This window comes from Typopeltis vanoorti, chromosome 10, assembly GCF_054136105.1.
Source record: "Typopeltis vanoorti isolate ZY-2024b chromosome 10, IOZ_Tvanoo_1.0, whole genome shotgun sequence".
NCBI lineage: Eukaryota > Metazoa > Arthropoda > Arachnida > Uropygi > Thelyphonidae > Typopeltis > Typopeltis vanoorti.
Genome location: NC_143558.1, coordinates 82,456,122 through 82,468,131, shown reverse-complemented (window position 1 = coordinate 82,468,131; position 12,010 = coordinate 82,456,122). Strand labels below are relative to the sequence as shown.

The following is a 12,010-nucleotide window of genomic DNA, read 5'->3' as shown; positions in this document are numbered from 1 at the left end:
GGTTTGCCATCACTGCTTTAGAACAACCTTTGCCTTCTGTATGAAAGCACCTGAAGAAATAACTAAAACAATGTTAATAGTTAGAAATCACTTATCTGACTGAGAATCCCAAATAATACAACTTTACTGGGCCCATTTTATATAAACTGGAAATCAATCAAGTTCCTTTCAGCTTCAACTGAAATAAATCCTATATGGGTTGATGACTAATAAAAACTTCACACCTCTTTATACAAGGATATCCTCTCTCAGTCTTCTGTTTCTAACTTTTGTTCTAATTTCTTCCAGTCTTTATGTATTGAAGACACAAACTTCACAGCTTTCTTCTCTTGCTATTGACAGCATTTCATAGACAGTGTTTGTTTGCATACATATGGCACCAACATCACATAACGTTAGATAACTCATACAAAGCCATAATTATGCTTTAATATCTTTAATTTAAACAAATTTATTTGACATCTAAGCAAAGCTTCTATAGCCAAGACAAAAATAACATTTCAAAATGTTTGATTGTGACATACGAAAGGAAATATATGTTTAAATAACTACCTTTAGAAATTACTTTATTATTACCTTCTAACTTTAATTCATCTATATATTTTATAGATGAATATTTTTTATTTTTTTATATAAATTTCTATATTTTAAACTTGTGGGATATCTGAATTTTAATATATAGCTAATCTTACAGAGGAATGGCTATGAAAAGGTAACATTAAAAAGTTCTGATGGTGGGGAGGTAGCAGAGCAAACCATATTGGTTTGCTCTGCTACCATCACCACCTATATGGTACACTCTGCAGGAGTGTACCTTATAGGTGGTGATGTTGCAATGCTAGAATCCCAAATAATAAGAGACCAATAAGAGAATAGCAGTTGAAGAAACAGAGGTGCTTAAAATATTGCAGACAATCAATGCCGATACATCCATGGGATCAGATGACATATTGGACCATGCATTATGAGAATATTCAAGGGAATTATCAGCTCCTCTGACCAAACTGTTTAATTTAAGCCTCAATGGGAAGATGCCGCCACTGAAATGGAAAGAGGGAAACACAGTCCACTGCATAAAAGAAAAGCTCCAAGACAGAATGAGCAAATTATAGTCCAATCAGCATCTCAGGAGTGGGGGGGGGGGTTAAGATATTGGAAAAATTGATGAAGGACAGAATACAGTACTGAGTTGGTAGGAATATGATACTGAATAAGGGACAACATGGTTTTTTGTAATAAAGTTGGATAAAGGAAATGGCTGCTCGGTGATATTGCTAGACCTTGTGAAGGCATTTGACAGGATTCCACATAGAACTCTGTTGCATGAATTGGATCTAATGGGATGGATATGAATCTGGCAATTTCGATTAGATGATGGCTGATGGGTTGGTATTAAAGAGTGGTTTTATGGAGGAGTTGGGTCCAGGAGAAGGCAAGTGATCACGGGTGTATCTCAGGGCTCAGTACTTGATACTTTGTTGTTTAATTTCTATATCAATTATGTATAAATGATTTGGCAGGAAATATTCAGTTGTTTGATGGCAATGCTGAACTGGGAAGAGCAACGCTAAATGAAGTCAATGCAAAGATCCTACAGGAAGACTTGAACAGACTAGCAGTATGGGCAAAGGTTAAAAATGGCTGTGAGTTTAATGTGGCCAAGTGTAATGTCATTCACTTTGGGAAAAAGATCCCAAGCTGTGTACTATGTTGATAGAACTGAACTGCAGGAAACTGATGAGGCCAAAGACTTATGTGATTATGGGCAGGGAGTTGAAGTTTAGAGGGCATGTTGCAAAGGTGGCAAAAACAACACATCACATCACATTATGTGATTGTTGAAGAGTTCACTAACAAGCAGGGATATATATAGGTTATTGTTTCCATATGTGAGTCTAATAAGGCCATATCTGGAACGATTCCATAGGAATGAAGAAGTTTGGAAAGGATCTAGAGATGAGTAACAAAGATTGTTGAAGGTCTGTGGAATGCTTCCTATGAGAATACTTTGACTGTCTGTGGACTTCAAAAACTAGCTGATTGAAACATATAAGCTATTAAAAGGAATATGGAACTGACAACTAAGACTTCTTTCATTTTTTGTACATGGCAGCATAGGAGAGAACGAGAGTCATCCCTGGAAATTTGTCTAAGAGTAGTTAGCAAACATGTTAGGATTAGATTTTTTGCATGAAGAATGGCAAGAGTGTGTGTGTTGTCAGGAGTTGGAGTGGTTGTGAATGCTTTGTCATTGAGTGAGTTTAAGGTGAGGTATGATAGGTATTGTGAATAATGGATCCCCTGCGATGAGTTTTCTGCCTCATGGAGATTACCTATATGATAATAATAATATCTCAAGGTATACATTTTTGGTCGTTTTTATAGATAGAAATACACTTTTATTAATACAGACCAGTATTTTACAAATAAACATTTATTAAAACCTACCAGTTTCGCCAGCAAACTGTCTGGCTTTTTCAAGGTATTACGGAGATATGAAAGTAAATGCAAATTAAAAGGAACATAAAAAACGTTGTAAACCAAACTAGTATCTATGGTTACACGTTTCGCGTGACAAAGATGGCTTATTGTTCTTATTCATTATCACGCATGCGTGTTTGTTGTAGACTTGTAATGTGATTACTGGCTAGCTGTAGTTCAGATTGACTGAGAGAGAGGATCAAGTTTTTTCACGAACTGTTGAGAATCATACCCTGATTTCTGTTGAGGTTTCCGCCGGTTATTAGTACTATTGTGGCTTCCTTAAATACACGATGCCTGTAGTCGTCATCGAGGTATGGCATGGAGCTGTTTTGCCAATCTATCGTGTGGTTAGACGTGCAGAAATGATGTGCTAAGCCGGAAGAAATGCTTCTGTTGTGGTTTACATCACCAACATGTTCTTTTTGTCTAATTTCTAAACTTCGTGAAGTTTGTCCAATGTAGGCAAGACCACAGGAGCAGGGAATGTAATATACTCCTGGATATTTGTAGAACGGAACTTTATCTTTTGGAGATCCTAAAACTTGTCTGATGTTGGTGGTTGGTTTGAAGACCACTCTGATGTTGTTGGCTCTTAGTATTCTTGCTATTTGATAAGAAATTGACTTGATGAAAGGTATCACTACAGTAGAAACGTGCTGACGGTGGGATTCTTCTTGTCTGGGGTTGTCATTGTATAGATATTTTTTGATGATGTTTTGAGGGTATCCATTTTGTGATAATGTGTTGGCTATTAGTGAGAGTTCATTCTGTGTATCCTCCTCTTCTGATATAAACTTTTTGGCTCTATGTTTCAACATGTGGATAATACTCAGTTTGTGTGACTTGTGATGGTTTGAAGTATAGTGAAGATATCTTCCAGTATCTGTGGGCTTTCTGTAAATGGATAATTTGACACTGTTAGGTTGTTTTTTTATCAAAATATCTAAAAAATGCAGTTGGTTGTTGTTTTCTACTTCCAGAGTGAATTTTATCTTGCTATGTATTGAGTTGATTTTATCCACAAGTCACACAAACTGAGTATTATCCACATGTTGAAACATAGAGCCAAAAAGTTTATATCAGAAGAGGAGGATACACAGAATGAACTCTCACTAATAGCCAACACATTATCACAAAATGGATACCCTCAAAACATCATCAAAAAATATCTATACAATGACAACCCCAGACAAGAAGAATCCCACCGTCAGCACGTTTCTACTGTAGTGATACCTTTCATCAAGTCAATTTCTTATCAAATAGCAAGAATACTAAGAGCCAACAACATCAGAGTGGTCTTCAAACCAACCACCAACATCAGACAAGTTTTAGGATCTCCAAAAGATAAAGTTCCGTTCTACAAATATCCAGGAGTATATTACATTCCCTGCTCCTGTGGTCTTGCCTACATTGGACAAACTTCACGAAGTTTAGAAATTAGACAAAAAGAACATGTTGGTGATGTAAACCACAACAGAAGCATTTCTTCCGGCTTAGCACATCATTTCTGCACGTCTAACCACACGATAGATTGGCAAAACAGCTCCATGCCATACCTCGATGACGACTACAGGCATCGTGTATTTAAGGAAGCCACAATAGTACTAATAACCGGCGGAAACCTCAACAGAAATCAGGGTATGATTCTCAACAGTTCGTGAAAAAACTTGATCCTCTCTCTCAGTCAATCTGAACTACAGCTAGCCAGTAATCACATTACAAGTCTACAACAAACACGCATGCGTGATAATGAATAAGAACAATAAGCCATCTTTGTCACGCGAAACGTGTAACCATAGATACTAGTTTGGTTTACAACGTTTTTTATGTTCCTTTTAATTTGCATTTACTTTCATATCTCCGTAATACCTTGAAAAACCCAGACAGTTTGCTGGCGAAACTGGTAGGTTTTAATAAATGTTTATTTGTAAAATACTGGTCTGTATTAATAAAAGTGTATTTCTAATAATAATATCTATATGAACCTTATTACAACACAGTGCTTTAATTCTATATCCTTATTTTGAACAAGTTAATACTTTTATTCTTACACCTAAAAATTAGTTTAATTAAAATATTACAAAATACGTAAATTATAGTAATACCTTGTATGTTGTTTTCTTTTCAGGTGTGGAATACAGTAGGTGTAGTACGAAATTACAATACAGAAGAAGAAAATTCAATTGATGCTGAGTTTCATGACACAAGTATTCATCATGCAATTCATATTAATAACACTTTAAACCATACAATGGCTTCTCTTTCTTCTGAAGCTTTGTTGTTAGCATGTGAAAAGGCAGATGAAAACTCAAGGTTTGTCTTACTTTTTTGTTAAACCAGTTAGTAGTAGAAGTGTCACTGTTTGTTTCATTTTATTACAGCCCACCTTTGTCTTTTTGGTTTTTTACTTAAACTTCATGAGATATCGTAAATGGTCAACTGCTGCCATTTATTTATTTCTACTGTACTTATGCTCTTACACTCTATTGTCTAACAAATTTATTTGTTTTCGACTGCACCAGTTAGACCATGTATTGAGTGCGAGATTTTGCACTCAATATTTTGCAAGTCATTTGAAGACTCGTAAGAACATAGAAAGTAAATATCAAGAAGGTGGCAAGATATGCTGGAGGTTGTTGAAGAAGCTTAGAAATGGAGGAAAGAGTGTTGTAAAAGGAATTAGAGATGATAAAGATGACATGAAAACTGGAGAAAAAGATGTTTAAGTATGGAGTAATTACTTCGAAAAATTGCTAAATGAAACAAGCAGTGATGACAGTACAGTGATAAAAAAACACTGACCATGCAGTCAGGAATACATATCCATACTTGAAGTAGAAAAAGCCATCAAAGGCTTGAAATGTGGAAAGGCAGCAGGAGTAGATGATATTCGACCAGAAATGCTGAAGTATGGAGGTATAAAAGTCCTACAGTGGCTGCACTGCATATTCAGAAGGACGAATTCCTGATGATTGGAGTAGAGCTCTGAATAGTAGCCATATATAAAAAGGGAAATAAAACTGAATGTGAGAATTTCAGAGGTATTTCCTTACTGTGTGTTCCTGGTAAGATTTATACAAGTATACTTGAGAAACGGTTGAGAAGGATTGTGGAAGAGAAGCTTGGTGAAGAACAAGCTGGATTCAGGCCAAATAGAGGCTGTCAGGATCAGATCTTCACTTTACCACAAATAGTTGAGAAATCATGAGAATATAACAAAGATCTGTATTTAAGTTTTGTAGATCTGGAAAAGGCATATGACAAGGTGCCAATTGAGAAGCTATTCAATATGCTATGTTGTATGGTGTCAATGGGGCATTGTATCAAGCAATACTTAGTCTTTAATTGACTTGTAAGTCAGCAGTTAGAATTGAAGGAAATACAGGAAGAGGGTTTTATGTTAAATCTGGTGTCAGACAAGGATGTGCATTATTCCCTCTGTTATTCATTATCTATATGGATCACATTATGAAGGAAAGTGGTATTAAACATGATACCAAATTGGAGATGCTAATGTCAGCTTTTTGCTTCATGCAGACGATGTTATACTTCTAAATTAATCTGCTACAGGTCTGCAAGATTCCATGACTAAATTGAATAACTGTTGTAATAGATATGGTATGAAGGATGAAGGTCAGCAATAACAAGACAAAGACAATGCTTTGTGTTTATTAAAATGTCGACTGCATTGTGAATGGAGAACCAATATAACAAGTAAAACATTTTAGCTACTTAGGTACGATTTTTAGTTAAGGTGGTAAATTAAATATGGAAATAGACAACACAATCAATACAAAGCTGGTATGGTAGGAAGTCAACTGAATAAATTTATATGGAATAAGAGAGAAATTAGTCAAAACACTAAATTAGCTGTATATAAAACAGCTTTCAAACCAATTTTAACTTATGGATCTAAGAGCTTGGTTAGAAGTAAAACACTTGACCAAAGGCTAGAGATGCAGATATGAGAGTCCTGAGAAAGATTACAGGCATGAACAGATGGCATCAATGGCAATATCATATTAAAAATGAGGATATTAGAAAAGAACTTGACATTGTCAGCATCCAGGAATGCATTAGCAGAGCTAATCCCAGGTTGGTATGGTCATTTAAACAGAATGGGCGAGGAAAGATTAGCAAAACAGGTATTCTCTGCCGGATTGGCAGGAAAACGACCAAGATATAGGTAGATTGATACGGTAAAAAGTGCCTTAGACAATAGAAATGTAAGATCTGATAATGTTGCGGTCTTGACAAGTAACAGACTGATTTGGAGGAAAATTGTAGATACGAAGTTAGTAATGATGTAAATTTTTCATGTGGTACTATCATATCCTTTATACCCCATGATGGTGCATGGCAGGAATTTGATGATGATGAGGATCATTTAGACAGTCTGATCTGCATTAAAATATATTCTTTGTTAAAATCAATTCTTTCTAATTCAGAATTAGTTCTACATTTTTTTCCTTTAAGCTAAATCACAGTCTTGAATATCCTGCTAGTCATACATACACAAACTGAAAATAAGGCATACCTTGAGTAAGCTTAATTCAATAATTAATTTACATTATCTAGTACAGTACTCTTCTTACTCAGACAATAATTACTTTATACACAGTTGAGATTAAGATGCACCTTGAGTGAACTTACTTTAATATTTATTTACATAATCTTACTGTATCCATAAACAGACTCTTTTGATATACACTCTTGCTCAGATTTATCACATATCTAAGTACTTACAATGCTCATTCAGCGCTGCCTTTTACATGAATAAATCTTTTGTCCACACAAAAATGATTCTCTCTTCTTTCTTTCTGCTGGCTTGATCTTGAATGCCTGCCAAATTTCTTCTTTGTCTGAGTTGTCGATTATGCCTTCTAGGATCCTTGACATAGTGGCAATGTGCAGCTTTTTCCTAGCGTGATATTCCGATGATTGACATAATACTTCTCATGGTGGATTCAGGTAAGAAAAGATTGAGAAACCTAAGACAAAATCCTTCTCGGCATTTCACCTTATAAAGGCCTGGAATTCTGATGTATGCATGCACGCATCTCTCGAAACTTCCATATGTGGTCATGTATTGACATCCGAACATTATGATGTCATACTTCATGTGTCTTTTGAAATTGCCATATGACATCATGCACCACATTATTTTAACCAAGGCCCATTAATAAGTTATTATAAATACAAAATTAGTACAGACAAAATTTACATTTCTTTAAGTGCAATCTCCCTAGAAAAGCATTAAAAACAATCACGATAAGTGACTTATCAGAAGAGATTTTACAGTAGTGTGTTACTGTGGTGAATAAAAAATATACTTAGTGGTGGGGAAAGCAACAATATATTAATTTTTGTGTGTAATATAGCAGTGCAAGATAAACTTTACTTATTTTTCTTATAAAATTTCTTATTTCATGGATTTTTAAAACTAGAAAATGAAACACATGGTTAATTATCACAAATAATTATCATGTTCCATTTAGAAAATTCACATGATTTTGGGACAAAAAGATGTAGATGAAGATGGTTGACTTAAGCCTTACAATATCTTATCTTATGAAAAGAGAAAACTTAAAAAAAATGTTTAAGTTTCTTGACCAAAAAGCTCTGGTCAAGAACACATAGGTGACGTCAATAATAACAGAGAAGAAAAAATCGGGGTTTGCGTTTCATTTCTCAAGAACGAACCATACCATAGAGTGGGAAAGAAGCACAATTCCTTACATGGAGGAGGATTTCTGTTCCCGAATTTTTAAAGAGGCCACAACAGTTGCCCGCTGTATACAAAACCTTAAAGGAACCGAGGACTAATCTTACCCATGATCTGGAAGACCCTTATCAGATCTCTCAACTCGCCAGAACTGAATTACAGTACCAACTATAGAACGTTCCTAAATTACAACAAGTGAGATCATGCACTCTCTATGCATGTATTGTATGTGCTCTGTTCTTTGTTGGAATCGGTTGATTATAGTTTAACAGTTTTTTACTTTTTAGTGCCTTACATCAGCTATGTACCCTGAAGATGCCAGCAGCCTTAGTTGGTATAACAGTTCTTTATTTTATGTACTTGATCAATATAATCCCATTAAAAGTCATTCCAAAAGAGAAAACTGTATACTGTATATTTGAAGATTGCAGTTTCTTTTGTTTAGATATAATTTTGCAAAAATTTGGTTTGAGCCAGATATAACTTGTGTTGCATGGGGGTGGGGTGATGTAAGAACAATTATTATACCTTAAAAGAAGTTATACACGAAATTTGGAATTGTAGATCTTTTTTGTTTTGCTAAATTTAATTTTCAAGAGAGAGAAACAAAGAGAATGTATACGAAAATGTTAGTCATAGGTGTTCTTGTTTATGTCAAACTGTGGAACAATTTGGTTTAGATTCCACTCAAGGGAAAAGAAAGGGACAACCACAGCTTTACACTGCGCTACGTTATTGATGTTTGAATGTATATATTTGAATGTCCAATGCCCTATTGGACATTCAAATATTTTTGTTGTGACCAATTCTGAGTTTCTTTGCAGTATCTTTGTATATCTAATAATCATACGGTATGATTTATAGTGCTGATTATCATTCAAAGAAACGAATTAAGGATAATAACTTGTTTTATTTAATTATGTCAGTATATGATTAGTTCATTAAGATGTCTTTTCTTCCATACATGAGACATACAGATGCTAAATAGTAGCCTGAGGGTTGTACTGTCCTAATTTGCTCTTTGTGTGTGTGTGGTAAAGTGATTTCAAATGTGACTGATGGTCTCATAATAATGTCACTTCTCCCTGATTTTAGGCAATATTTGGCGACTATATTTAAACTTAAGGAATGCTATTCTAGATAGATTTGTTGCACACATTCCAACAACTTTATACATATAGATGCAGATTTAAATTTCAGAGACTGTGTTTCTGTTATCTGGCATTTTTACATTTCCCAAACTTAAACAGTATGGCTGCCTTAGTAGACTGATATCTGGAAGATTATGGTCACGATGCACATTTCAATACAAGGGTCTAATTTTTGTCATTTGTCACAGCTTTAATACCCCCCCCAGTAAAAAAATCTGTTTGCTTTAGTTGCCTGAAATATGGAAGACTATTACAAGTATAATGCATATTTAAATTTGAGAGACTATTTTTTGGTAATCTGCATTAGTTGCTAAAATTTTGAAGGTCATTGTTAATTAGAGACTGTTTGCCAAACATTTATGATCGCTGGCGCCAACTCCAGTTTTAATATCTGACCAACACAGGAAAGATCACAAGACCTATAGCATATCAGTGGGGAGGGGGAACAGGACACTCAGATTATTGTTTGGTTTCCTTTGTTTAAATTAATCATACCTTTGTGCCTATGAAGATGGGGATCAAAGAAAAATAATTTCAACACACACGCACACGCACACACACACACACATCTAAGCAACAGCAGCAGTATGGTTTTGAATCCTTATGAAAAACAAGGATGAGTCCTTGTATCCTTTGAATCCTTGTAAAAAACAAACTACAGTAGACTTTATTTCATGTCAGTAATCATACTTAACTTACTGTTTTTTGTGACTCCTATGCATGAAAAAAAAAAGTAAAATACATTAGTACTGTGTGTGAACTAGGGATTTTTTCTATTTTTATTTTCCTATATATATATATATATATATATATATATATATATATATATATATTTGTTTATTTTTACACAATCTGGAAGCATTGCTCTAGCGACCAAATATGGAAATTTTTTACTACTTTAATAAGCACATGGTGGTAGTCACACATCAGACAATGAAATTTGTCTCTCTTCTAAAGATTATTATTATTACTGTTATTATTATTATTATATAGGTACTTCCATGGAGTCATCCTAGGAAATCCATTATTCACATACTACCTATCATTCATTAACAAAGTACTCACAACCACTTCTGGCAACCCATTCACCACCCTCCATGCAAAAAATCTAGTCCTAACACTCTAGCTAACTACACTCTTACACAATTTTCATGGGTTATCCCTTATTCTCTCCTTCCCTTGCATGTACTAAAAGAAATCTTCAGTATTAGTTTTCTAAATCTTCTTTAACAGTTTATATGCTTCTTCAATCTCCCTATGACAAGCTGTTGTCATAGGGAGCATTCAATAGACTTGCAGCAATCTTTGTCACTCACCTCTGAATCATATCCACGACTTCTTCATCCCCACAGAATCCAGGTGACCAGATCTGTGTACAGTAGTTCAGACATGGCCTTATAAAGGGAACAGTAACATCTCTATCCACCTTATCTTCTATCTCTTTACCTTACTCTTGATCACATTAAACTCGCAGCCTTTACTGAAAAAACATGCTGCTAGTCTACTTAGGTCATTTGCAGAATCTCTACATCACCTTCATTTACTGTTGTCTTTCCACTTTTGTATTATTAGCAAACAACTGAATATTTCTTATCAAATTATTTCCTACCAGGGGAGCCCCCCCAGTTCTGGACTGGAGGCCGGTTCTCCTTGAATTCTGATGACTCGTATTTTGAAGACTCGACACTCAGGGTAGCCCTGAGTTTCAAAATGTTTCAAAAAATGTGACATAAAAAAGACTTATCATCATTTATATATAGGGTAGATATTATTGATGTACAAATTAAACAACAGAAGACCAAGTATTCAGCCCTGAGGTACACCACTGGTCACCAGCCTTCTGCACTCAACTCCTGCATAAACCACTCTTTGATATCAGTCCATCAGGCACCCTTTAATCGAAATCACCAGATTCATATCCATTCCCATTTGCTCCAATTTATTCAACACAGTTCTATGTTGAATCCTGTCTAATGTCGTTGCAAAGTCCATAGTATCCATAAGTAGCCATTTCCCTTACCCAACTCCATTGTCACTTTATTATAAAAAGTAAGAAAATTACCATGGCATAATCTACCCTTCACAAAACTGTGTCATTCCTCTTTTTACTTGTCACATAGAACTCTTTAGAATCTCTTTTGGCCTCATCAGCAATCTTTCTCTCTAATTTAACTTTGGTCTTCTTTACCATACTGGTCACCTTTTCTCCTGTGATTTTTATACTGTTAATAGGCATGCTGATCACTGTTTTCTTTAATACTCCCTCCACAGCTTTTTCTTTGTGTACAATTCTTGTTTAATGATGCTATTTATCCTCTTATTAACTTTCATATTCTAATCCTGAATTCTGTGTTTTGCTAGTTTCTCTCCTTACACTCCTGAGATGCTGATTGGCCTATAATTTACTCCTTCTGTCTTGCAACCTCTTTTATGCAGTGTGAATATTTTGCCCTCTTTCTACTCCATTGGCACCTTCCCAGTACTGAGGTTTATATTAAGCAGCTTGTTCAGAACCAAGATGTTATATAATTCCCTTACACATTCTTGCAATACACTGGCTGATATGGCATTGAATTCCATGGCTGTGTTCACATTGAGGTTCTGCAATATTCTTGGCACCTCCATATCTTCATCCTCTATTCTCCCATCA

At 35.0% G+C, this 12,010-nt stretch overlaps 1 protein-coding gene across 1 annotated transcript in view; it reads left to right on the top strand.

Annotated features, from left to right (window-relative positions):
* Ctf4 (Chromosome transmission fidelity 4) overlaps positions 1-12,010 on the top strand; it is a 525,719-nt gene that overhangs the window by 297,219 nt on the left and 216,490 nt on the right. Inside the window, exon 15 of the mRNA XM_090398697.1 lies at positions 4,613-4,797. Within this exon, the coding sequence (XP_090254823.1) occupies positions 4,613-4,797 (185 nt within the window). The remainder of the gene's footprint in view (positions 1-4,612; positions 4,798-12,010) is intronic.